The sequence below is a fragment of the Spodoptera frugiperda genome, chromosome 22, assembly GCF_023101765.2.
Source record: "Spodoptera frugiperda isolate SF20-4 chromosome 22, AGI-APGP_CSIRO_Sfru_2.0, whole genome shotgun sequence".
NCBI lineage: Eukaryota > Metazoa > Arthropoda > Insecta > Lepidoptera > Noctuidae > Spodoptera > Spodoptera frugiperda.
This window is the reverse complement of record NC_064233.1, coordinates 7,483,796-7,511,622: the sequence shown is the minus strand read 5'-3', so window position 1 is coordinate 7,511,622 and position 27,827 is coordinate 7,483,796. Positions and strand designations below refer to the sequence as shown.

General features: G+C 34.6%; 1 protein-coding gene across 1 annotated transcript; it reads right to left on the bottom strand.

Moving 5' to 3' along the window:
• Window positions 1-1,214: 1,214 nt before the first annotated feature.
• Window positions 1,215-23,369, bottom strand: LOC118280062 (segmentation polarity homeobox protein engrailed-like). The gene is made up of 3 exons (XM_035599932.2): window positions 22,348-23,369; window positions 3,254-3,345; window positions 1,215-2,651 (listed from the first exon to the last, which is right to left on the bottom strand). The coding sequence occupies exons 1-3, from the start codon at window positions 23,138-23,140 to the stop codon at window positions 2,421-2,423; spliced, it is 1,116 nt and encodes a 371-aa protein (XP_035455825.1). The 5' UTR covers window positions 23,141-23,369; the 3' UTR covers window positions 1,215-2,420.
• Window positions 23,370-27,827: the final 4,458 nt, after the last annotated feature.

The following is a 27,827-nucleotide window of genomic DNA, read 5'->3' as shown; positions in this document are numbered from 1 at the left end:
CTTTTCTCCATTAATGTACGAGAGTAAACCGTGATTTTTAGTTAATTTTGAAATAAAATTATTTTGACGACAAAATTTTCTATTAACAATGGTTTGTTATAATGAGAAAAATTAAAAAAAAAACATATTTTTTTAGCCGTGACAAACAGATCATACCACTGTAAAAAAAATGGAATTGAGAATTTTCCATTTTTCTGTTAAAAAATAACAAGGCTTTTTCTACCATATAATTATTTCATTAATTATTTTTATTAGTAAATTATTAATTCTCATTATTATTAAACGATGTTTAATTGTTTTTATACTACATTATACAATGCCTCGCCGATTTATGCAGTAATACTTATAACACTAAAATAATTAGACAAGATGATTAAATATCTATGGGATAAGCAGAGTACACAAAGTATACCTATTTCTCACCAGTTATGTTATAAGTCCCATATTTTTTATAACCCGAATTAAAAACAGGGCGACGGCTCACCTGATGGTAAGCAATCGCCGCCGCCCATGGGCACTTGAAACCCCAGAGGCGTTGCAGGCGTGCGTTTTGGGGGTTAGGAATTTAAGGGTTGTTGGAGAATCGAAAATTGGGAAGGAAGAAAAGGAAAAAGAAGGAATTGGGCCTCCCGTAACCTCACTCACACAACGCAAGCGTTGTTTCACGTCGGTTTTCTGTGAGGCCGTGGTATCACTCCGGTCGAGCCGGCCCATTCGTGCCGAAGCATGGTTCTCCCACTCTTTACTAAAGGACTTACCCATCTTGTCTAATTACTTTAGTAATTGAATTACTTATATAACAATAATTATATTTATACAAACATAATACATAATGATAATGTAGTTTATATTATGTAGCTTATTATCTATTTGGTTATTATATCGCATCTTTCTATCAGTTCTTTTTTAAATATACTTTTTTTATCGATACCAAAATGTTAAATCGTTATAGTACTGAAGGGTAAAATTGTCAAACTTTTTATTAAATTGCTGAATCTAAAGAGTGAATAGGGTAGATGACTAATTTTAATGTCCGTCTTGTAGATTATTTTAAAACATTAGACACGTATTTTTTATTTTCTTACGGAAACAAATACTTTCGAAGATATATCGATTTGAAATATCGCGTGATGTCACATTTGAGTACGTTTTATACGTAGAAATTACGTATTTGCTCCCACTCCTAAACTTTGATTCGTTTTATGTTCGACAAAATAAAAAATACGTGTCTAATATTTTTTCATTATCTAACTGACGGACTAAATAGATTTTTAATTTTCATACCCGTCATCATCCCTATTATATCAAGATTAATTCTATGACAATCCACACAAAAAGAAAATTAGTCGATATCAGTGCAAATCGTTCGGGAGTTATGCAAAAAAGGACTATATTCTCGCAAAGCAGCTTCTATTAACCTATATATTAACAGCATATGTACAATATCCTTATAAACAAACTATTTTATACTGATTAGTAATAAATACCTATTCTAATATCTATTTATTTATATAACAATAGTCTACCAGGAACATATACTTTAATATTTATTAAAGAACCGTTTTCTATTACATGTCTATTTCATAATGCCTAATTATTGTTGCTTTTCCACCAGAGATGTGCTATGCTACGTTGCTGTGAATACGTTTGGCTTCCACCAATCATATTCATTGGTACACAGCTTCGCACTGGTGGAAACGGATTCAGCTAATCTATGTTTTTTATATGGAAAGATGCGTGCTATGGATGGCTTCTCGACTATCGATACCCGCATCTTCCTCACACAGCTACATAGCTTAGTATCAGTGGAAACGGTCACATAGTTACACAGCTTAGCTATTACATCTTCATAGCATATCTCTGATGGAAAAGCACCTAAAGTCGCCATTATCCTAACTGACACATAATTTAAGATGTACGTTAAATTATCCGTCAGTTAGCATATTAGAAGCTTTATAAGACATTGTGAAATAGTTCCTTAATGTCATTATAATATTAGGCATCATAGTCTCAAAATGGCGATACAAAAAGGCAGCCCATATATAAATTAATCAAAGGTGGTCATGCCACTTTTGATTAATTATTTCTCTCCTAAATTATTGGGCGGAAAATTAAGCATTATTACTATGCTTTAATAAATATATCAACTAGAATTCTCCACACAATTAAATGACGCACTTATTCTTGACCAGAAGTGGCTACTACCACTATTTATAATACATTCTCTGTATACATTACAGTATTGGACGAGATACAAATTGTGACCAGAAGTGGCACTGCCATCTTTCATTAAATCGGTGCCAAAAACCTTCCGTAACGCTACAAAATGTAGTTAATCAATTATGGTCATGCCACTTTCCATTAACAACCTAAAAAAATTAATTAATCAATGATGGTCATGCCACTTTCCATTAACAAAATTACGTGACATTAATCTCTTCTTCTTCGTCACTCTCAGTAACAGTGCTGTGGTTGTACAAGCCTTGTGCCATGAGCTGCAGCGCCAGCGGGTTCCTCTGGCCAGACGCCTTCTTGATCTTGGCTCGCTTGTTCTGGAACCAGATCTTGATCTGAGCCTCCGCCAGGCCCAGCTCCGCTGCCAGGCTCTGCCGTCTTCTCTCTGTCAGGTAGCGGTTCTCCGCGAACTCGTGCTACGAAGAAAAAATTGATGGTTAGGCTTATTGTGTATGCTGCGGACTGCTTAGCGGGTTGTTGGGACTCCGGCTCGAAAAGCAGGAGTAGGAACGGGGTGGTTTTTAGTCAATAAGAGTCTGACACTTACTCTCGTCTCGCCTAAAGTGAGAGAAACCATTGAATGATTTTCCCCCCTTAAAAAAGGCTTATTGTATGTTAAAGTTTGTATTGTATACTTTGAGTTGTATCTGTTGTTACTTTGTAAAATAAATCTATTTAGAAATTGAGTCGCTATAACAAAGAAAGATAGTGAATTGGTCACAGTTTTTTTAATGCAATCTTGTTTCCATTCAATGTTTTGAAACGATTATAGATTTTCAATGAAATTCTTTAATATTTGACCATTCTTCTACATTTAATAGCAACCAATAATCTATTTTCTATTTATAGTCAAATCAGTTATTCCAATTTAATATACCATATACTTAGGTACTTTTGAAACCCAAGAAAGAAATAAACAATAGTCTGTCAGTCTGTCCGTATGTGAAACTAGGTGCTATTTCTAGAAACATAATAAAACTAATCAGAATGGTCTATGAAAGAACATTTAGGTGTTTACCTTTAATCTAGCAAGCTGAGCGGCGCTGAAGGCAGTTCTCGGTCTTTTCTCTTCTGGTGTGGCTTTCTTCTTCATTCTTCTACTTCTGGGACCTAGGGACAAAGAGAAGAGAAGATTAGTTTACGATACAAGTACAGGAACTTTAACAGGGGGTGATTTAAATGGGACATTTAATGCCTGTTTGTGTGTCTCTGTGGCATAGTGGTCTCACAGAAAACCGACGTGAAACAACGCTTGCGTTGTGTTTCGTTGTGTGAGTGAAGGCCCTAAACCCTTCCTTCCCAATTTTCCCAAATCCCGATTCCCCAACAACCCTTACATTTCTAAGCCCCAAAAGACCCGCAACGCACTTGTAACGCCTCTAGTGTCCATGAGCGGCGGCGATTGTTTCAACTTAGTTGGATTTTTCAAAACACTCATATTTTATTATCATATTTCATTCTATCATATTATTTTACCCTTTCCATTTAAAAATACTCTATATGAGTCATCCAAACGACCCAAAATACAATTCTCAACCCATCCCTTTTCCTAAAAAAAAAACTAAAACAAAATTACTCGAGCCCCTATCTAATTCAATAAAGCACTCCTTTTATTAAATTATTTAACTGAATGTCGACATCAAACTATCTAATTACATCAATAATAACGACCAACCAATGAAAACTGTTTCGGAATCATAAACAGAATAAAAGTGGGCGTGGTACGGAACCCTTTCGGTTTTACTAAATGGTTTAATGAACCCTAATTATAGAGTTTTGTTGTGGAAGTAGCTATGAGACATATTCTATTAGATATTATATTTTCGTTTTTAAAAACGTTGCCCTACACTAGGATTTTTTCCTGTATCGTAGTTACTTTTGTAATGTAGGTTTTTTGAAAAATCTTGGTTTTGAAACCTAGAAAACTTATTGAACCTTTTTTTTTATTTAAGAGGGGTATAACGTTGCCCCATATAAGGAATTTCTCCTGTGTCGTGTTGTGGGTGCGTTTACAAACATACAAGTTCACATACACATGACACCCAGACCCGAAATAACAATTTGTAGATCACACAAAGAGTTGCTCCGTGCGGGAATCATCATTAAGTCTTTGACTGCCAATAGAAAACTGTTGAAGGCAAATCCTCTGCTAACGTCGGTCACCGGTGACCACCACGGCGTTCAATGTGTTAATCACTAAATCAGTCATAAATCTATCTTACATCACCATTTAATACGTAAGAAACAGATAAAACAAACCTACTTACAACAATACTACTAGTCAAATTCAATACTTTTATCGAAATGTCAAAAACGTTACTTTTCTATGAATTTTGTATGACATTGCAAATTATGACGTCATAATTTTTTTGCGTCAAATAGCATACTTATTACGCAAAAAATAGCAAGAAAAATTAAATAAATAAGTATATCGTCAAATGAATGAATGAAAATACGATTATTTTGGGATATTTTATTATATTAAAATATCAAAATAATTTATTTTTGACCTAAGAAAGTACCCAATTGTACACAAAAACAAATTATAACCTCAAAATAAAATAATGAAGTGTGAAATTCAATATGGTAGCCGATGGTGTCAAAATGTGTTATGTGTAAGTCGCGTGCCAACATGCTACACTGTGTATGATTTATTAAAGAAATGACCGCTTATATTTGCCACTGCAGTAATTGTTATACAAATAAACCTTTTTTTATAAAGTTATTATTAATTATTATGTCTGTTAAGTTTTCTCCGGAGCTGCGGACTGTCTAGCGGGTTACCGGGGCTCGAAAAGCAGAAGTAGGAACGGGGTAGTTTTTAGTCAGTAAGAAGTCCCTCTCACCTAGCCCAAGCCAGGAAAAGTCATTGGGTGATTTTTCCCCGTCAAAACAAAAGCTCTTAATCAAATAAATAGACTTTACTTACTGTTTCAAACAAACATAGAATCCAGAACAACACTTAAAACACACAATTAAACATTACCCAACACACAAAACACAATATTAAATTAACAAAAAGATAACACAGATAGATATACGAAAACAAAACAGACAGACTTAAAAGAATTTATACCCTTCCTGCCACAGACAATACAACGCAACGCAACATTTTTAAATCACCCGCCATTTTGCCCACTAGCGCCGCTGTGGGAATTAAAGGAACTAAAGTAGGCTGTACGGTATACGTAGACTAAATTCCTTTGCTTAAAAAATAAAGTGTTGGAAGAGAGAAGTTATGGCTACCGTTTGTGCGATAGTGTAAAGTGTGGTGGATTTATAGCCGTTTAGATTTAGCCGATTGTAGCTGATTTTATTTTATTATTCGTTTTGTTGCAATGCAATGGTGTGTTGATGGGCTGTTGGTTTGTGGTTCGTGGTTCGTAAATGGGTTTAATTTTGTGGTTGGTTTTATTGGGTTATGGGTTTTTTATACTATTATAATTTTTTATATAATTTTAGTTATGCAACTATACATAGAAACGCATTGGGTAATAGTTTTTTTAAGAGTATTTTCTATCTATTATGTTTTTTTTAGTTTATTTTTGGTTATGAAACTATACATGGTATAGCATTAAAATGCGAAGTCAGAGTCAAATTAATATTATTCCAATTAAACCATAAATACTTAGATACTTTTGAAACGTCAACAAAGAAAGATATAAACAATAGTTTGTCAGTCTGTCCGTCAGTGAAGCTAGATGCTAGCTAGTGCTAGGCTAGGTGCTAGCTGGTGTTACGCTAGGTGTTAGGTGTAGCTAATTAAAAATATGATATTCCTATTTAATCAAGATTTTACTTACTTTTTTCACTAAAATCATGTTTAATTAACAAATTATTAATTAATTGAAAAACATAGATGTGTTGATCAAACAAATTCCTACTATTCTTATTATATTAAAATAATTATTTTTACAAAAATTACGTAATAATTACACATATTCTCATTCTCATAAAGATTAACATACCGGATTAAATTGATAATAATTATAATTTACGTTTACACAGAAACTAGTTTCTTTTGAACTAAAATAAATAAATGTATGTTAAACGCAATATAAATATTGTCAGTTGCCAACACGTCAGTTGATCAAAGCAATAATAAATTTGAGCAATAATAATAATCATAAAATAAAAATATGTTATAAACTAAAACATGTGATTAAAGAAAACTAGTTTTTACTCACGACTTCGTTCGCTTTTAGCCCTTTCCAATCGAGTTAAAATGATTGTGAATTTCGACTTTACGAAATTCTCAAAAGGAGTGAATTTTTCTTTTTGATTATGTTTTTTCAAGACCTCTTTTCTAGTCACGGTTATAATATAGCCTATGTTTTTCTTCAGTTTTCAATCTGTATTTGTGTGTGATTTCATCGTAATCGGTCGAGTAGTTTAGGAGTAATAGCGTTGTAAACAAACAGACTTGATTACAGGAAGAGTCTTTTGATAAAAATGACAAAATAATTTTACCATAATTGTAACGTAGGTACTTTGACAAACGTTAAATAAAACTATTTGCTCGTTCCAAAGTGTAGAGTTCCTATGGAGAAGAACGAGCAAGAAACTTCATAGGTTAGTCTTTTTACCCGACTTCAAAAAAATAAGGTTCTTAGTTTGACCTGTATGTATGTATGTCTTTGCGCGATTATCTCGCGTTTGGCTGAACCGAATTTGATGCGGTTTTCAGTATAGTATTTTTCAGACTAAGGAGAAGGTTATAGGTACCTATATTATCCGACAATAAAAAATTGAGGTTCGCACTTTAATACGTGTTTTCAGTTTATGGTTTTTGAAGTCGGTTTTTAACGTAATTTTATATTGAATTGGTAAATCAGTTCTTCATTGTAATCTTATAAAGTTCTTGTAACTTAGAATTCTGCTTACACCACATTAAAATGGAGCGTGAAGATTACAAACGCACATCCAGGAATCAAACGCGAAATCACTTTCAAATCGAAACAATAACTCGGCAATCAAAATTGTATTTTATTACCCTTAAAATAGAACAGGAAATCGTAAAACACTGGACTTCTGAAAAAGAATACAGCTAGCTGTGCAGTGAAAAATGTGTTTTAACGCTTACAAAATAGAGTTTATTTTCGTGTTACAAGTTTAAACGGCCATACATCAGGGTAATAAAAGCGGGCTAAATTTTTATTCGAATTTTTAATTAAACAAGAAAATGCTTCGGACATTTTGTATAGAGAAATGGCGCGAGAAAATTGCCGGTCACTTTTGAAAAAGGAACGCGCGGCCATTTTGCTTTTTGTTTTTTTTTTATTCTTTTTTCTTTTCCCGTTTTATTACCAGCTTTAAAAAATATATTAGAATAGGTACTGTTTTTTTTAAGAAATATATGTAGTGCAGTAAAATGGTGGTATTTTTTTAATTGGTCACATGAATTACAATGTCGCGCTTTTTATCCCCGAAGGGGTAGGCAGAGGTGCACATTACGGCACGTAATGACACTATACAATGTATACCCACTTTTCACCATTTGTGTTTTAAGTCCCATGTAATAGGGGGTGAGCCTATTGCCATATACTGGGCACAATTCCAGACTCCGTGCTACTTCTGAGAAATTTTCGAAAAACCGAAAAAAGCCCAGCAATACTTTGCCCGACTCGGGAATCGAACCCGAAGACATGTTGATTTGAAATACCTTCACTTCTAAGTACATTTTTATACGTAGAAATGACGTATTAGCTCCCACTTATCTAAGTATTGTTACCTCACACGACAAAATAAAAAAAAAAACATGTCAAAATTTTTTCCATGACCTAACTGACGGACTAAATAGATATACATATTTTAATATTCATACCCCGTCATCATCCCTATTAGAAAACAGCCCATTATAGCAATAAACCCCCTACATGACCCCGAAATAAATCTAAAGCTCAATTATTTCACCGTTACTAAGTATCAACAACACAAATTAATGAAATTAACAGCATACTGGTTTAAAAGACATAATTTGAGTTTGTGTTCAGTTGGGGCACATTAACATTCCTGCTTAGCCCCCAATGGACATTAGGAAGATAGATGTGTTGTGTACGATGTATTGTTTTATGGTATACATTTTGGTAGGGATGTTTTTGACCGAAATTTAAGTTTATTTACAATAATAATTTTAAAATATAGGAACGTGTTTGTGATGTCAAAATACAATTGAAAAAAAATTACTTACGTGTTTGTTGGATTAAAAAAAAACAATGACTTTGACGATTCGATATTTAAAATCAATAAAAAAAGAATTAAGAAAGAATAATGATTACGAATTTTAAATCGATTATTAAAATTATAATAATAGTTGAAATTGATTATATAAATCATAATTTGATTTGAAATCGAATAAAAAAAACCTTATTTGAAATCGATTAAAAAAAAGTTTGACCTGTATGTATATTTGTGTTGCAATTATCCCGCATTTGGCTGAACCGATTTTGATGCAGTTTTTAGAGTTACAATCTGACTTCAAAAAAATTGAGGCGGTAAAGAAAATTAAGGAAAAAGAAAAAATCTTTTAATGTGTTTCTGCCGTTACGATACAGTTTAGTATTTGAAAATGTAACTTGAGTTCTTAATTAAGTTATTAAGTTAAAACCAACCGTTATAACTTAAACTTGGATAACTGGTTTTGTAACAAGCTTGTAGTGAGAGGTTGTCTATCCATATGTCACCAGTTTTATCGAAAACTACTGTTCTTGTAAAAGCAACTTGTGTTGCTTTAGCTAAAAATTGTTTTTTAACTTATACATAAAATTTTTATATTTGCAGCGCTTTCAAAAAATCATCAGAACCCTTATTCATATTCCTAACCCTCGTAACGCCTCTGGTGTTTCCAATGCCATGGGCGACGGCGAGGGCTTACCATCAGATGATCTGCTCTGATACCGGCTAATACCGTAAAAAACATGTTACACATTATTTAGCTTTACTTAAAGTTTAGATTTCCTACAACAAAATAAATGTAAGCAAAGAAATAGCGATTCCACGTTCCAACGTTTTGTTAAATGCAAAGATTGGTTTTTCATCGTCGCAGAGTCGCAGATCATGTAATAAGAAGATGTGGTATTAAAGTTAGGAAGATTAAAGACATTTTTTAAACAAACAATGTTGTATCACGTATAGTTTCTATAATATAACGGGTGTCGGGAACGCAAGTTTAAATTTGGCGGCATTCGAAGTGTCATTGTTTGACATTTGAACAAGTGTTATTGTTTGTTAGTATAAGGTACGAGGTTAGTAAAAATGGAGCGCTAAACGATTGAAAATTAGGCAGGTAAGCGCAAACAGTCAATGATGGTTTCGGTATCGTAAAATGATTACCAGTTTACCTCGAATTGAAGAAATGGATTTGGAGGGCATGTGGTTTCAACAAGATGGCGCCAAATGTCATACAGCCAGAGAAATAATTGATTGCCATCAGTCATCCCGGTCGTGTTATTTCAAATTTAAAGAATTGGCCGCCTAGATCATGTTTTATCGTTACACTTTTTTCAGGGTTTCTTAAAATCGATGGTTTATGCGAATAAGCCGACGACGACTCAAGCCTTAAAAGGAAATTGGACGCTGTATTAATGAAATACCGCAGCATTTATGGAAAACGGTCAATGAAAATTTCAAAAGATCGCGTATGTACCACAAAGCCGCGGCGGCCATCTGCCCGATGTATTGTTCCATAGATAACCTCATCCTCTCTACTTTACGATATTATAAAGTTTTCACGATATTTTCAAAATATCTGCGTTTTATTTAAAATTTAAATCTTGTGAGAATTAGATATAAGTATAAATGAAACGATTTAAAAATTCAAATGGCATACTATTCTATGTTAATCTTATAATAAGACTTTCTTCAGTTCCATTCACAAAAATGTGAGAACTAGATGCAAGAATAAATGAAACGATTAAATGATACACTACCTATTCTAAGTTAATCTAAATACATCATGCTGCAAATATATTTTATACAACAAGAATTTATTACTATGTAATTTTTACAACATTTAAGTATCTTCACATACCACATCCATTCCACCCCACACAATTTAACACATCCGCGTCTCTATTCCATATTCAAAACACGTTTTCGAACATGTTACCGAATCAATACCAAACATAGACTTTGTTGCTCAAGAAATAAAAGCCATTATAGCTTGCACATATTTTTTCAATTCCTTCCTTGAACATTGTAAGGTATTTTGAAATCTAACACATTTGAAATAGAGTTTGTATTTGTTTGTATTATTTTTGAGTGCGAATAGATTTCCTACTTTGATTTTTTTAAGACACTTAAGGGTGGATTCTATTGCATAAAAAAGAAATTGTTTTCCCCCCCTTGGTGGTTGAAAGGTATATTGGAAAATTGTTTCACGATTGGAATAAAGAAAGAAATCTGAAACCACACTTGTTTCCCTACAAAGGGGTAGGTAGAAGTGTATGTAAAGTGTTATATCTATACATCAATTTAAAATTCAGCTTCTATGCTGCTATTGTTGAAATATTTTTGCGTGACTTAGAAATCGAACCTAGGTTTACACACCAATACAGAGCTGCGGACAACGTAACAGGTTACCGGAGCTCTAGCTCAAAGCAGGAGAAGGAACAGGGTGGTTTTTAGTCAGTAAGAGTCTGACACTCCCTCTCGCCTCACCCAAGGCGGGAGAAGAAGAAAAAAACAGATTTATACACCATTCCTTAATCTCTAGACCGAAACTACTATCAAAAACACCACATCTTTTTCAAAAACAAAACAAACTCAAAAAAAAAAACAAAAATTGACTCATCCAAGAATCAAACCACGTACCACCCACATCAGTAACAACAAAGTATCAATAAAAATACTTACAGGTAATCGACATGATGTTAGTAACATTTCTGAGGCGGCCACTTGGCATACTGCCTACCCCACTATCAAGAACAATCCGTGATAAACGGTCCAAATCAAGTTATTAGTACATTCTTGACAACGGCAAAAACTCTTGCGCACGGTGGCCCGTTCTTAGTACCTAGTGATGGGTGCTGTCGATAAATTTTTGTCGATATTTTTTTGTTAGTCTGTCGCTTTTTTAGTGTCTGTCTAGTGCTTTTGTGTAGTCTAGAGAGATAGGTTTCTTAGGATTAGCTTGTAAAATTGTAATTGTGTATGTTAAAATATATCTAGTAGAGCATAGATAGTCAGCTAACTTGTATAGGTAATAAATAAAACAAAATAATATAAACAACCGATGAAAATATCGTTAAAATAAAACTATCTAAATAAAACTAGCGTTCTTTAGAATGCAACGTCACGCCTTTTATCCCTGAAAGGGTAGGCAGAGGTACAAGTTACGGCACGTAATATCGCTATGCAATGTAAACTTTTCATCATTTAATTTTGTGTTATAAGTCCCATGCAATAGGAGGTCAGCCTATTACTATACACTGAGCGTAATTCCAGATTCCTTGCTACTACCGAGAAATTTACTACCGACTAAAGCCCAGTAATATTTTGCCCGACAGTGGAATCGAACCCGAGACCCATGTCCCGCAGTCAAACTTGCGACCACTAGACCAACAAGACAGTCTTCCAATCCTATACATTCTTACATGAACCCCAAATAATATCAAATAAGAAAAAATAAATCATATTAAAAAAATATCCTTCTACACCTCAAAAATAAACAACGAATACAATTCAATACTATATACAAAATATAATTAACCAATCAACAACCTCACAAGTTATCAAGCAGACCTGATTTATCGTCATACCTACATAATAAAGACATAAAAACATACTAAAAATCCAGACCAACCCGTAGAATAAGGCTAGTCTAAAAAATTCAATAAAGAATGGGTCTTTAGGCTGGCAATGTTATTTGTTATTGCCCAACACAATGCCGTAAAGGGTTGCCATTAAAAATAAAGATGTATTGTTGTGTAGGGATGGGACACAGAATGACTGTGATGTTGTGTTATCGATGATTTGAATAAGAATTTTTAAATCAGTAACAATTTTTTTTTTGTTTTATTTTGTTAGTTGTTTAAGTTTTATAGTTAAGTTGTAAATATTATGTTAAAAATAAATAAATTTTAGTTATGAAGATCTATTGTTTAATTTTCAATGTAGATATTTCATAACAGTGTCCTTTTTTATGGTATAAGCAATCGCCGCTGCCCATTGACATCCGAAACACCAGAGGCGTTACAAGTACGTTGCTGGCCTTTTAATTTAAGTGTTGTTGGGGAATCAGGGATTAGAAAGGACGATAATTCCTTAAGGTAAAACAATGCATTACTAATAATAATTCTATACCAAATCCATCACTTTCTAAAAATAAAGCTGCTATGCAACAAAAAAAAATATTACCAATTTCCTTTTGAATAACAGTTGCTATCGTAATAAACAAACGCATTAAACACACGTTTCAACTACAAATAATCATAAAACATTTCTTTAACTATATAATCATACACTTTCATACAATTTTATCGAATAAATCATCCAACAATTGCAATTCAATTAAATAATATTTACAACCTCATACGAATACCTATATTTAAAAAGTGTGGTAGAGCCATGCTTCGGCACGAATGGGCCGGCTCGACCGGAGTGATACCACGGCCTCACCGAAAACCGACGTGAAACAACGCTTGCATTGTGTGAGTGAGGTTACCGGAGGCCCAATTATCCCCTTTCCCAATCATCCAAATCCTCGATTCCCCAACAACCCTTAAATTCCTAACCCCCAAAAGGCCGGCAACGCACTTACATCGCCTCTGGTGTTTCAAGTGTCCATGGGCGGTGGCAATTGCTTACCATCAGGTGATACGTCTGCTCGTTTACCGACTTATACTATAAAAAAATGTCTACAGTCAATAAACTGACAGACTTAATCATGTAATACAGGTAGTGGTATAATTGAAAGTACTCTAGGAAGTTAACTTTAATTATATCAACAACTTACTAACGTTAGGTAAACAAACACAGCGTCTAATCAAGTAGCCAATTAGAACAAATTGCTTAATAGTTTAATTGAACTAAAAAATAACTCCAAGTAAACCTTAGTTAAGTCAAGGATTAAATAATAACTTGTTTCTTGTACAATAGCTGTTATTTCTTGAAATGAAAAACGGTTTCGAATTAATAACTGGTTGATTAAAAACGTAAATTGTAAAGGGTTTTTCAACAAGAACTTTGTTTTTAATTAGAGCAACACCAAGAACGTGGCAGTTTTTCACATTTAATTTTTGGCGGTATTCGTAGTAGGTGCTTTGGCAATTGCTACAATGAATTCAATTTCGCTCAAAAATTGCATAAAAATAATTCAAATTCACTATGAAAATGGTTGTCTGTTAAAGTTACATTTCGTAAAATTCGTGATATTTTTGTGCAACATAATCGTCCTTCTGAGATCGCTATCAAGAATTTTGGTCTCGAAATTTGAGTCGACAGGCTCGGTACAAAATGTACCAACACCAACACGTGTTTGACCGGGTCGTTCAACAGAAAACGCTGCCGTGAGCCACAGTGTTGAAGAAGATCAAAAGTTTAATGTTCATTGGGGTTATCCAAAAGCACAACATGGCGAATTTTGCGAAAGGATTTGGCTTTGAAGCCTTACAAGATTCAACTGGTGCAGGAATTGAAGCTGACCAACCATTCAAATCGCCGTAGATTTGCTCAGAACAACCTGCTGGTTTATCTCAAAAAATCATTTTTTCAGACGAAGCACATTTTCATTTGTCAATAAGCAAAATTGCCACATTTGGGCTTCTGAATATCCTAAAGCAATTATTGAGAAGCCTTTGCATGCTCAACGTGTCACTGTGTGGTGTGCTATGTGGTCTGGAGGTGTGATTGTTAGGAAAGTGATTAAAAATTTTGATGAAAGAATCAACATCTGTCAGCGTGGTCCTGGTGGACATTTGCCAGATATTATTTTTCATTCATAATTGCCAAACTTTTCTCTTTTTAATACAATAAAAATTTTATTCATTTTCCACCAAATTCTTTATTTTATTTTGTTTTAAAAAACAAAGTTCTTGTTGAAATACCCTGTATGATTGGTTGTTGGTTTTATGTTCTGAATAAGACATTGGTTAATTGTATTTTTATTTTTTTATGGCATAAGCCGGTAAACGAGCAGACGTATCACCTGATGGTAAGCAATTGCCGCCGCCCATGGACACTTGAAACACCAGAGGCGTTACAAGTGCGTTACCGGCATTTTGGGGGTTAGGAATTTAATGGTTGTTGGGAATCGGGGATTGAGAAGATTGGCAAGAGGGAATTTGGGCCTCCGGTACACAACGAAACACAACGTAAGAGTTGTTTTACGTCGGTTTTCTGTGTTATAATATTGTTCTAAAGTTATTATTATACGTTTATCGATACATCGATATGACAGCGCACATCCCTGTTTTCTCTGTAATCCCAATCGTTACAGTAGCGGGAAGCTTCGTACTAATTAGTTAAGATGGGTGGCAGTTATAAACCCGGTATAGACAGATGATGTACCAGATGGTAGAGAGCAATCAATATTAAAAAAATGAGACTTAAATCGTATAAACTTTTGTTTTGCTTTAACACATGAAGGGATTAACCGATTTTGATGAAAGTCTTTCAAGATTACAGATGTGGATAATGTAGTAAAGAATCTGGAGCTATTTGCTATAAAGACAACAGTATCCTTAGTACGAGTTTGGTTTACGTTGAGCAAAAACGAAACGAGATCGCGTCCTGCGCTCTGATTGGTTGATTTATTCAAGCCGGCCAATCAGAGCGCCGAAAGCGCTCTCGTTTCGATTACTTTAAACGTAAAGCAAACTTATACTAAGGATACAGATTTGAAGCTTAAGTATATATTACTGTTAAGAATTTTCAATACACTTTAATAAGTAATAAACCAAGCTCTCTTGGGAATCAAATCCACGACCAACGAACCAGTGAATCATGGTAAAAGCTCAAAAAAATCACAATATCATTGTATTACATTAGAAAAAACATCCGTTTGTCAGTCGTTAACTAGGAAACTTAAAGGTTATGTGATAACATTAAAGAAAGCATAGGTAACTGTTGCAGAAATTATTTCTAATAACTATATATAAACCTTATCTCTTTGACAATAAGGTTCAATTTTGTCCAGCAAACAAATCTTAGATGTACCTTGAAAGATAGACACTTAAATTATAGTTAAACTAGTCTTTATCACTCAAAAACTTAAGGTTGAAAATCGTAGAGCAAAGATAAATGTAGATGCACAGACTAGTAGACGGTGTTAAGGTTAAATATGCTTTAGTAGATTGAGTATAAGGTTGAAATTCGTGTAGCAAGTGTTTGTATGTATGTGTGTTTACCTTTTTGGGTAATAAGTAGCGGTTACGTTTCAATGTGTTGGTAATTAACTTGGTTTTCACAGTTAATGATTACTAGGGGACCGTATAGAAAGAGTTTTCAAAAGATAGCCCTTTTTTCTAAGGGGGGAAAGTCATCCAATGACTTCTCCCGCCTTGAGCGAGGCGAGAGGGAGTGTCAGACTCTTACTGACTAAAAACCACCCCGTTGTTACTCCTGCTTTTCGAGCCGGAGCCCCGGTAAACCCACTTTTTTTTTGAGCGGGGAAAGTCATCCAATAACTTCTCCCGCCTTGGGCGAGGCGAGAGAGAGTGTCAGACTCTTACTGACTAAAAACTACCCCGTTCTTACTCCTGCTTTTCGAGCCGGAGCCCCGGTAACCTTTTACGTTGTCCGCAGCTCCGGATCTAAGTACGACAGTCATTTACTAAGATTCAACTCAAACAAACAAACTCATCAACTTTAAAGCTATATTTGTACAGAACCATAGACAACAATTCACAGTCGATTACACCTCCTTCAATTGCAAGCATAGACAACTGACGATAAACTCGTTTGTTTAGTTAATTTCTCAGAAACGATGTTGCTGGCATAAGGTATTGTGTTAATTGATTAATTGCTAGTGTCTGTGTGTGTGTGTCTGTGTGCGTGTGTGTGTGAACTTGCTACAGTTCGCTTTGGTACGAAGGGAAAAATTGTATAAATATTATGTAACTAGCTACTTCCGCGCGGTTTTACTCGCTCTGCTTGGCTCCTATTGGTCATAGCGTGATGTTTTATAGCCTATAGCCTTCCTCGATAAATACACTATTCAATACAAAAATAATTATTCAAATCGGACCAGTAGTTCTGGAGATTAGCGCGTTCAAACAAACAAACAAACAAACTCTTCAGCTTTATAATATTAGTATAGATATATTAGACACGTAACCGCCGTACTCCGAGTTATTTCAATGGTTACTTTTATCCAGGCCTTAGCAATTGTTTTCGATACAAAATAGTTACTAAGGAATAGTTTAAGTAATCATTAAATGTCTCTGAGTGCGGCAGTAAGTGTAGTCTTTTATTGTAGTTACACATTAATTTATGATGGTCTGATAAAGTGTTTAAGTAGGTATTTAGATCAGAAAATTGATAGGCTATAGGTTATCTTGATGTTTGTGTGAATAATATGAACTTAAGTAGAATATATGTAGATAGACTCTTTTTTATGGTATAAGCCCGTAAACGAGCAGACGGATCACCTGATGGTAAGCAATCGCAGCCGCCTATGGACACTTGAAACACCAGAGGGTAAGGCCTCTGGTGTTTCACTACTAGCGTAGCCTAGCGTGTTGCGGCCTTTTGTGGGTTAGGAATTTAAGGGTTGTTGGAGAATTAGGGATTTGGAAGATTGGGATGAATTGGGCCTCCGATAACCTCACTTACACAATGCAAGCATTGTTTCACGTCGGTTTTCTGTGAGGCCGTATCGCTCACATATGTGTGCCTATAATAATTATTATAATTAATCATTTATCTCTAGATTTCATAGTATATATAGGTCATGTAATTATTTATATGATACAAGTCACTTTATAAAGCATAAAATTGATTAATCTCTCAAAAAAACTTAAACTTTCAACTTAATAAGCCGATAAATTCACAATTTACTGACATCGTAAACCAAAAAAAGAAATTTCATATTAATTATTTTTTTAAAAAGCTCGCCGTATCTATAAAACAGAATCAGCCCGCAATTCACACCTTTACGGATCATAATTATTACTATATTATAATAAATAACAACATGAATAATATTATTTTGGAAGCAATAATTTATTTTATATAAAATTACAATTATAATCGCACGGAATCGCACCTTAAATGCTACTGGGCGTTGCCAACATAACGCGAGCGAAGCAACATGGCGGACGCTCGAAAAAAAAGAATAATTGCACGTTATAATTGAGTTAAATTGTTTCATTACTTCACCTGTTAATACTACAAAGATAGTCAACGCAGCTCGTTAATATCAATCAATCGATTTACCGTCTTATTTCAAAGGAGCAAGACGCTTATTCGCTTAAAAAATACATTAATAACGGTAAAAATAAAATTGTTTAGACTTATGGAAAAATAAAGGTAGTGTCAATGTGTGAAGGGTTTACGTCGGTATTGCGAAAATAAACCCTCTATATTCACAAATAGAGTTGAAAATTCGTTGGAAAGAGGGTTATTTTAATAATTGCAAGAGTACAATTATGTTGTCAAGACATACTTATATATACATTTTTAATAATGAGGCTTCAGTTAACCGCGGTCGCGTTAAAAGAATCGAACCTGTTTACTTGTTAAGCTTAAAGCGACTGATTACGAAATTCTACGAGATTCTTTAAAGTCCATTAAAATGATGATTTTACAAGAAATAGCGAGCGAATCAAAATGGCGGCGTGTAAGGGTAATGATCTTTAAGTTATCTGTGGTAGCACTCGGTAGCCGGTAATGAGGTTCTTTCTAAAAAGATTGTAATCTGTACGACGGATAGACAATCAGGATTCGTTTAAAATTGTCGTTTTTATTAAACATTTGTTTTGTTGTAAATTTGAGTCGTTTTGTAATTTTTTTACTGTTTTGATTTACCTAAAGCTGGTAGGTTTTAAAAATCTTACTAATCTTTACTTAACAACTAATATTTAAAAAATATTAATGAGAATATTCTATGTAAGTTTCCCATAAAATTCTTATTGTTACTAATAAGTAAATCTTATTAGGGGCTAAAGGTCCAATAGACACACTGAAAATACCTTGAAATAAATAAAGAGTACCATATTTTATTAAATTAAACAAAACTAAAAACCTTCAACACCAATCTATCTACAACTCAAAATAACAAACCTATGCTGTCAAATTCCAAATCAAAAAACAAAAGTAAACTCACTTTCATACTAAACAAATACTACAAAATATTAAATTATATTATGCTACCTATAACACAAACAATTGTTTTTCAAAGAAAATTCACATTACAATCATTGTTCCCGTCATTTTCCCGCGTCAATCCCGTTGACAGCTGTCAAGCCGCCATCTTGTTGACATGGAATGTCAACGGTTTATTGTGTTCGGTCTAAAGTTTAAATTGATGCTATTTTCTTTGTTGTAATAAATGCAAATATTGAAATTGTTTGGGTTTTTGGGATCATATTAGTATTTTGGGTGTTTTATTTTTGCTATTTATTTGATTTCTGACTGTTCATATTTTTAATGGTTTTTAGTGTAATTTATTTATATATTTTCTAGGTGACTAGTCTATCTTGTTAACTTTTTTATTTTATTTTTTGTTTTTAGGCTGAAAATTCCTCACCAAATTGTTTCAGGAAACTATCAGTATTTCTTTCTGACTAGAAACCAACCTAGCTTTCGAAATTCCAGTCCCTACGCTTTTTTTTAAGGGAAATGTAATCCAATAACTTCTCTGGCGCCTTGAGGCGAGGCAAGACGGAGTGTCAGACTCTTACTGACTAAAAACCACCCCGTTCCTACTCCTGCTTTTCGAGCCGGAGCCCCGGTAAACCCGCTAGGTAGTCCGCAGCTCCGGATCAGGACATCATCCCTACTCGGTACCCCAGCTGCCAATCTCAACGCTAGTAATCAGTTTTCTAAAAAAACTGCTAACAAGTCCTATCGTACGCTCTTTGCCCAACAACAGATTACCTACACATTATAATATCAATCCCCTATCTCTCCACACATTTTAAAAACAAACTCCAGCAAAATTTTAACATAATCTGTAACATAATATTAAAATATATTAAATTAACATACAATGCAGTACAAAAACAATAATGTGTTAAACATGATGACAGACAGACAGACAATCGCTGTTTGAATATATTATTAACGCTCAATACTAATAACTGTGATAAATATTTATTTTATTTTATTGAACGAGTGTTAATTGGCATTACATATGTAAATGCTCAGAGAAGTTTAATAATGACTTATTAAAGATTTTGTTCCGAACACAATTGCTAAGGACTGGGGTATGAAAGTACCATTAAATGACACTAAGTATTTCGGCAGTAAGCTATTGTTATTTAATTTTAATTAAAACTGTTTTATTTTTGACTCGGTAGCTGGATGACCGGCTGCTACGGAACAACCAACTGATGCATAAGTGAAGGAGAGCCATGCTTCGGCACGAATGGGCCGGCTCGACCGGAGTGATACCACGGCCTCACAGAGAAACAACGTGAAACAACGCTTGCTGTCATGTGAATGGAGGTTAACGGAAGCCCAATTACCGGGGGTAATTGGGCTTCCGTTCACCAAACTTTTCCTCAATCCCCGATTCCCCAACAACCATTAAATTCCTAACCTCCTAAGGATAGGCAACGCACTTGTAACGCCTCTAATGTTTCAAATGTCCATGGGCGGCGGCGATTGCTTACCAATCTTACCATCAGGTGATCCGTCTGCTTATATAAAAATGACTAAAAACTAATTGACTAAAATTACGCATATTAGTCAGAAAAAGACACAACACTAAAAGCCTAATTTGTCAACTACTAACCCTAACTAGATTTTTGACCCCAAGATTTATTCGCACATTTATTTTCACACGCACTTTCACCGAACGAAAGTTTTTTTTTGGCAATTCGTTTTCTAATGTCAAACTGACAGGTCAAATTGTGACAGGTCGACGTCACTTATATTTTGTTATTATAGTGTCTGTAGACGGATTATATTATTAGACCCGTATAATAGTAATAGTGGCAAGTTTATTGTCCACTATTATTATATTATATAAAAAATGGGCACGCAACGTAAAGTAATAAGAACGTCTCGATCAAAAAGTAGAGTAAAAACTAGAAACGAAAATTTTATAAGACTTTTATTTAAGACTAGCTGGCCCGGCAAACTTCGTACCGCTTTAAACATTTTTCTCACCTTTTAAACCTTCCCCGGACTTCCACAAATAATTCAAGACCAAAATTTGCCAAATCGGTCCAGCCGTTCTCGAGTTTTAGCGAGACTAACGAACAGCAATTGTTTTTTATTGAGATCAAAAACTTTAGACGATATAACTTTATAGTAGGTATATTTGTTATAATATTATATGCCATATCAATTATACGGGGCCCTCAAGCCACAGGGCACGAAAACAAGAATAAAAAAAAACAAAAAAAAAAAAAATCTTTTTTTTCTCTTAATAACTATTAATAATTATGAATTAATATTCTAAACTAATCAGTAAAGCGCTATTTCCAACCAAATAGTCTTACAAGACAGTTAACAATATAAACAAACGTGTTTTTCATAAAAAAATCTATCTAGTTCAAATATTTGGACCGAAGTAGAGCACGTTCTCATGCGTACTCTCCAAGCGACGGGATACCAATGAGCCTAACGTAGTCTTTTTCGTTTTTTGGAGATAACCGTCCAATGTCAGCTTCCATGACGTAATCCATCAGTATTTGAAAAAAAAACTTTCTAAGCATCCTCAGATCGACAGCAAAATAAATAAAAAATGTCACCTAAAATTGTATTTATAAAAATTACTTTCTGACTATCTAGAGGATAGTCAGAAAGTAATTTTTATACAATCGCTGTTTGAATGCAAAATTAATAAAAAAATGTCACCTAAAATTTTGTTACAGAGAAAAAAATACGCAGGTGACTACTGCGCACTATTTACGGGAAAGATAAAACAATTGGAATACGATACAAAAACTCATATTGAAAAGATATACAAAGACTCATAATAGAACCTATTAACCCAAAAGTTAATAATTAACTATACTTTTCTATGTATACATAATATTATGGGAACCCTATATATGCTGTAAATAAAATAAAAAGAAAAAATACAATTACCCAACATAATATATTTTCCTAAAACAATATTAAAGAATTGAGTAAAGAATAAAGAATTGAGTATTGAATAAAAAAACATAAAAAAAAACAAAGAATAACCCACTTCGTATAGTAAGTACATCGGACAGAAAAAAGAAAAAAAAAAACAAACGTCAAATTAAAAATTTAAATGCAATAAAGATGTCGTACGAAGCCTAGTTGAATTCTCATAAAGACCAACGCCGCACAAACAGGAATTAATTTAAAAAAATAAGTATAAAACAACGAACGTTTTGAATAAAATAAATATGGAAGTCCAATACTCATGTTGTGATGTGTCAACACGCATAAACTACGCTGTACAAAGCTACGGATCATTTCTCTAAACGTATTCAAAAATATACAATAGTCCTGAGGGCTCATTGTCAAAATATTTATGTATGTTTTTGTCCAAGCGACATATTTTAAAACTGTTTAATGTCTATGGGACACGGTCGAGTTTTTAAATTGGTTTTGAAGTAGAAAGGGGTATTGAAAATAGATAGGTGCGATAACATCGGTTCGTAAAACATGGTGTGAGTTATTTGCGTTCATGATATGTAGGTATTTGTTAGTAGCGTTGTATTATAATATGTTTCGTCATTTTAAAAAACTTATTTTAATTAACTTCACACCTTTTGAAAGAAATAATCTCCACTAATTTGATAATATATCACAACCGATTCAAAAAACCGCAAATTAAGTGCATAAATACAAAAATAAATAAATACAGGAACCCAGTGACACGCTGTCAAACATTTTACAAAAAAAAAAAAGAAACTGCACTTGCCACAGAGCATAAAAAACACCTGTCACATGGAATACACAATGACAGCATAAAAAAAGATGGTTGCCGATAAAGTAAAATGAGTATAAAATGTAATTGTAACTTACCGGAGCTAGGCCGATCACTGTATCTGGTGCAGTAGACCCAGGCAGGCCACAATGTCCCGTTGCCTGACTGACTATTCGTATCCGTACTCCCACAAGTCGATAAAGCACCACTTGAAGTCGAAGACACCACAGAACTGGCTGAATCTGGCCTCTTCTGATTCTCAATCACTTTAGGCATCTCCCTCTCTTTAGGAACCTGCTCCCCAATTTGAGAAACCGTCTGCCTCAACCCTCCAAGTGGCGGTAAGGACCCAAACTCCGACTCTTTAGCTTTAAGGTAATCGAAACTGTATTTTTGAAAATCATTTTGCGGTTTCGATAAGTCGTAGGGCTTGTATAAGATGCTGTGGTTTGGCCCAACTGGTTTGGGACCCTCGATTTTGTTTGTTTTTCTTAACGCGTTGAGTCCAAATTCAGGGTGTAGAATGTTGTTGATTGAGAAGGCTATAGGCACAGATGGTTGAGGCCTTTGTGCCCTTAATTTGTCATCACCAAACCGCTGGTCTTCTGTTCCTATCTGGGGCTTCACATCAGGCGTTTCAGGTCTGTAGTAGTTCTGGAATCCATCCATCTCGCTCTGATTCATAGGACTTGGGGGCGGAGAGTTCGGTTGCACTTTGACTATCGTCATATTTGGGGAGGTTCGCTCGTATCTCGAGTCTATCGTGGTGCAAGTATACTGACTTGGGGGGCAGTAGCTCATCGGTGTCTCGGGGTGTGGGGCAGGAACTCTCCCCGTCACGGGCCCAGGGCTGTTCGCCTGGTTCGGACTGCAACGGTCTTCGAACGCCATCTCACTTATGCAGCTACAAGTTTATTATACACAGTTCACAAATAAATGAAGTCAGTTCATCTGAATGCACATTAATATTTATCGAAATCGATTAGCATGATTTCTTAATTCCGCACTAGTTTTTTGATGCAAAGGGCGCGTGATGGACAGCCACAGCTGTCAAATTGAAATGTCAGTTGCGTGTGACGCGTGCACCGGTCCCGACGGCCGCTGCCGAGTGACTGCTCCCCTCGCCGCGTGCGGGGACACGCCCCCGAACAAACAAGCTTTTTACCCTACCCCATTCGTTTTGTAGGCGTTAACCGTCCGCTTTTCATTGCTCGACAACATATTTTATGTCCTCCATCCTCTTCTAACTTACACGTTTTGTTGTAAGTGAAAAGAGACGGATGTATGACAATTGATTTAACTTGAGTGTGTATTTAGTGGGGTTTCAACCAGATTTGTAATTCAGTTGTAAATTGGCTCTATGGCTCTTTCGCGCACTCATAATGTATCAATAATACTGCGGTACGCTTTGTACAGAATTTCAATTAAACTTTGACAGAATTATTATATTGATAGACGGACGCCATGTTGAATTATTGATTGGATATCGTCGTAGTAGAATTTTTTAAAGGAATTATAACATAATACCGTTTGTAATTAAGTTGTGTTACTTAATATTAAATTGTATGAAGGCGATAAAATCTACAATTGTTAGCGTTTTATTGCAGAATGTAATTATACTTTAGGGTTCTGCTAAAATGTTGGGAATAGCCCTCTTTACAGTATCTGTGGCAAATTTTTGCGCGCGCTTTTATCTGTCAACGGTGACATTGACAAATAATTTTATGATTTTTTCAACACTATGTAATTAAAATAAATGGTCAATAAGTTTTTTATTAACACCTGTGTATTTAATTTGTAAATAGATATTCTATTTACTTATATTCAATTTAGATTTAAGGAAGAAATATTCAGGGATGCTTCCCGTCGGTAAATTCGCTGACGCTGTATGTAGCAATAGGGATGATGACGGGGTATGAAAATTAAAAATCTATTTAGTCCGTCATTTAGATAATGAAAAACACGTATTTTTTTTATTTATTTGGTTGTTTAGGAGTAAAGTTTAGGAGTGGGAACAAATATGTTATTTCAACGTATAAAATGGACCTAGAAGTGACATCACGCGATATTTCAAATCGATATATTTTACTATCGATATATTTGTTTCCATATGAAAAAAAACGTATCTTATATTTTAAAATAATCTACAAGACGGACGTTAAAATAAAAATTAGTGATCTACGCTATTATTTTTCTTTTGTCGTATTATTTTTTAATAATGGTGGAAAATAAAGATTATCTACCTATCAATTAAAATTCTATTTTAGTTCTAAAATATTCAAACGTACGGAATCATTTACAATACTTATTGCTGATTACAATTTCATTTTTTACATCAGCCCAATCATATTTCAATCCAATTTCAGTTACAGCTAATATAATTTCGATAATTATTTCCATATTTCAATTATTCAATCAAATAATTTAATTTTTAATCACTTTTTTTTTAATTAATGAATTTATAAATATGAATTTTAATTATGATTAACAATTACGGTAGGTAATCTTAGTTTTATGGTTTTATGATTACCTAGTTTTAAATATTTTTTTATTCTTTTATAGTGATTGCTTACCTAGTATAGACTATGAGTAGGTAGCTAATTTATTAATTAGTACAATTTATAGATGCAAATAAACCGTGCAGTGTCGACAGAGTAGAATATATGTTTTTTTAAAAAAAAACATTGCCCCACATTAGGATTTTCTCCTGTGTCGTGGGTGCGTTTACAAACATACAAGTTCACATACACATGACACCCAGACCCGAAACAACAATTTGTGGATCACACTTGTGTGATCCACGAGTTGCTCCGTGCGGGAATCGAACCCGCTACCCGTTGCGTGGCAGCCAGTTGCCCAGCCACCGCACCAACCGTGCAGTCAAGTGTTTGACACCACCCCAACTATTTCCGTGGGTATCATAGACCCGATTAAGAAACTTTACATATGTGTAACAGAGACCTAGGACTCTCTCATAAACCTAACATAATGTAATATATCGTGAGCCTTTTGCTATATATCATCATCATCATCATCATCATCAGCCGAGAGACGTCCATTGCTATATATCCTATACCGGACACATTTCCAAAGTTCTTGCTACTACTGAGAAATGTTTTTGAAGAAACCGACCGCAATACAGCCCGACGCGGGAATGAAACCCGAGACCCGTTGCCGCCAGTCGCACTTGCAACCACTCGACCAACGAGCCAGTCAAATAAAATAAAATAAGTGGCAAATAAATTAAATAGCTAATGAATAGAAGTTGCGTAACACGCCTTAATTAACCGACTGTGACAAGAGATATTGTGTAGTTCACTATACAAGTGGTTTAAATAGTGCATGGGATGGACTCATTGTGTTTTTCTATATATCTACGGTTAATTGTCAAGGATTTCTTTTTAATACGCTAGTTTCCTACTAGTCAAATTCAATACTATTTTCGAAACGTCAAAAACGTTACTTTTCTATGAACTTTGTATGAAATACTCTATTATGACGTCATCAGATTTTTAGCAAAATAGCTTGAAAAATCGAAAATTAAATAACAGAATGAAAGTGTGATTATTTTTGAATATTTTATTGTATTTAAAAGTGTTAATAATTTATTTTTGACCCAGTCATCATTCCTATTAGCTGAGGTTTATAGATCTGCTTTTTTATAATAGGAGAAAATCATCCAATGTCTTTTCCCGCCTTGAGCAAGGCGAGAGGGAGTGTCAGACTCTTACTGACTAAAAATACAATATTATGAGGCTCGAAGCAGGAGTAGGAACAGGGTGGTTTTTAATCAGTAAGAGTTTGAAACTCTCTCGCCTCACCCAGAGTGAGAGAAATCATTTGATGATTTAAATATGGGAGAGCCATGCTTCGGCACGAATGGGCCGGCTCGACCGGAGTGATACCACGGCCGAGCAGAAAACCGATGTGAAACAACACTTGCGTTGTGTTTTGTTGTGTGAGTGAGGTTACCGGAGGCCCAATTCTCCCTTCCCAATCTTCCCATTCCCTAATAACCCTAGAATTCCTAACTCCCAAAAGGCCGGCAATGCACTTGTTACACTTGTGGTGTTTCAAGTGTCCATGGGCGGCGGCTATCAGATGATCCAACTGCTCGTTTACCGGATTATACCATAACAAAACTTATTTTGAAAAAATAATAACACAAGTTTGAGTGAACCTTTTTGACAGGCTTCAGTATAGTTAGGAAAAGCCCAAGAGGTACAAATAAAAATCATCTTTTACTTTTACCCCTCTGAAAATTGGTTTAGAAAACTAACGACCCAATCTCTAAAATAAGATCTAAAGTTTACTTTAAACTAAAGTTTAACGACTCATCACTAATATCAAGAAGCTGAGTATAATATACACCTCTGTTTACCTCCTATAAAAAATGAAAATGATCATACAACCGCACATCAACATACACACCATTTTTCAAACTTCTCCAATCGATTCTCGTACTTAGAACAAGGGGGTTAAGGTTGAATATCTATTGAAGTGTAGGTGTATGTTGATCTGCTGTCTGTAATATGTCTTGCCGTAGCTCAAATTATGTATAGTTACATATACCGGAGAACAATGCGGTATTAACATAAGTGTAAGTGTCATATATTATTATAATAATATGTTTTTGAAAAGTACTATCGGTGTAGTTGTTCCGTGACCATGCAGACATAACCTCACGTCTGTCTCTCATGGGGGAAGGCAGAGACAGTAGACGGAGCGGACTTATTAATTTTAGTATATCTACGTTTAATTGTCAAGGATTTTTTTTTTATTTTGATTGTTGATTGTTGCCATGGTGACCACAGTATTGGATTAGTTGAGGTTTATAAAAGGGGAGATATCATCTAATGACTTCTCTCGCTTGGGCGAGGCGAGAGGGACTGTCAGACTCTTAATGACTAAAAACCACCTCGTTTCTACATTTGCTTATCGAGCCGGAGCCTTGGTAACCCGCTAGGTAGCCCCCTTAGCACCAGTAAACCTAGAGCTTGAATTACATTTGGTCTTTCGGAGTCCAAGTCCAAGCATTTATTTTAATTAATCCTAAATTAGGTACTTTTGAAACGTCAAATTGAATTGTCCGTCAGTCTGTCTGTCAGTGAAGCTCGTTTCAAAGTATAACTTCGAATGAAATGAATGTATTTAACCTAAACACCAGTGATTTTGTCAATAGTACTAAACCAATTGTCTATTTTCTATTCTGCATGTATTTGTTCGACAAGAAGATGTGCTAACGTGAGGAAGTCTCTTTGACGAAACCACTATTATTATCACTTTCTTACATAATGTACATATAGACATATATACTGAATGTATATTGTTAGAGTGAATGTTAAGCTGGGTACTCATCTAGCTGTGTAGCACGTAACGTATCAGATACACGTTTCTACTGATACTAAGCTATGTAGCTGTGCGAGGAAGATGCGCAGCTCGAGTAGGCGATGTATCGATAGTAGTGAATATAGCACGCATCTTTCCATATAAAAAAAACCTAGCTTAGCGAAGTCCCTCCCGCCACACAAAGGGCGAGAGAGAGGAGTTTCCACCAGTGCTAAGCTATGTGTACCAG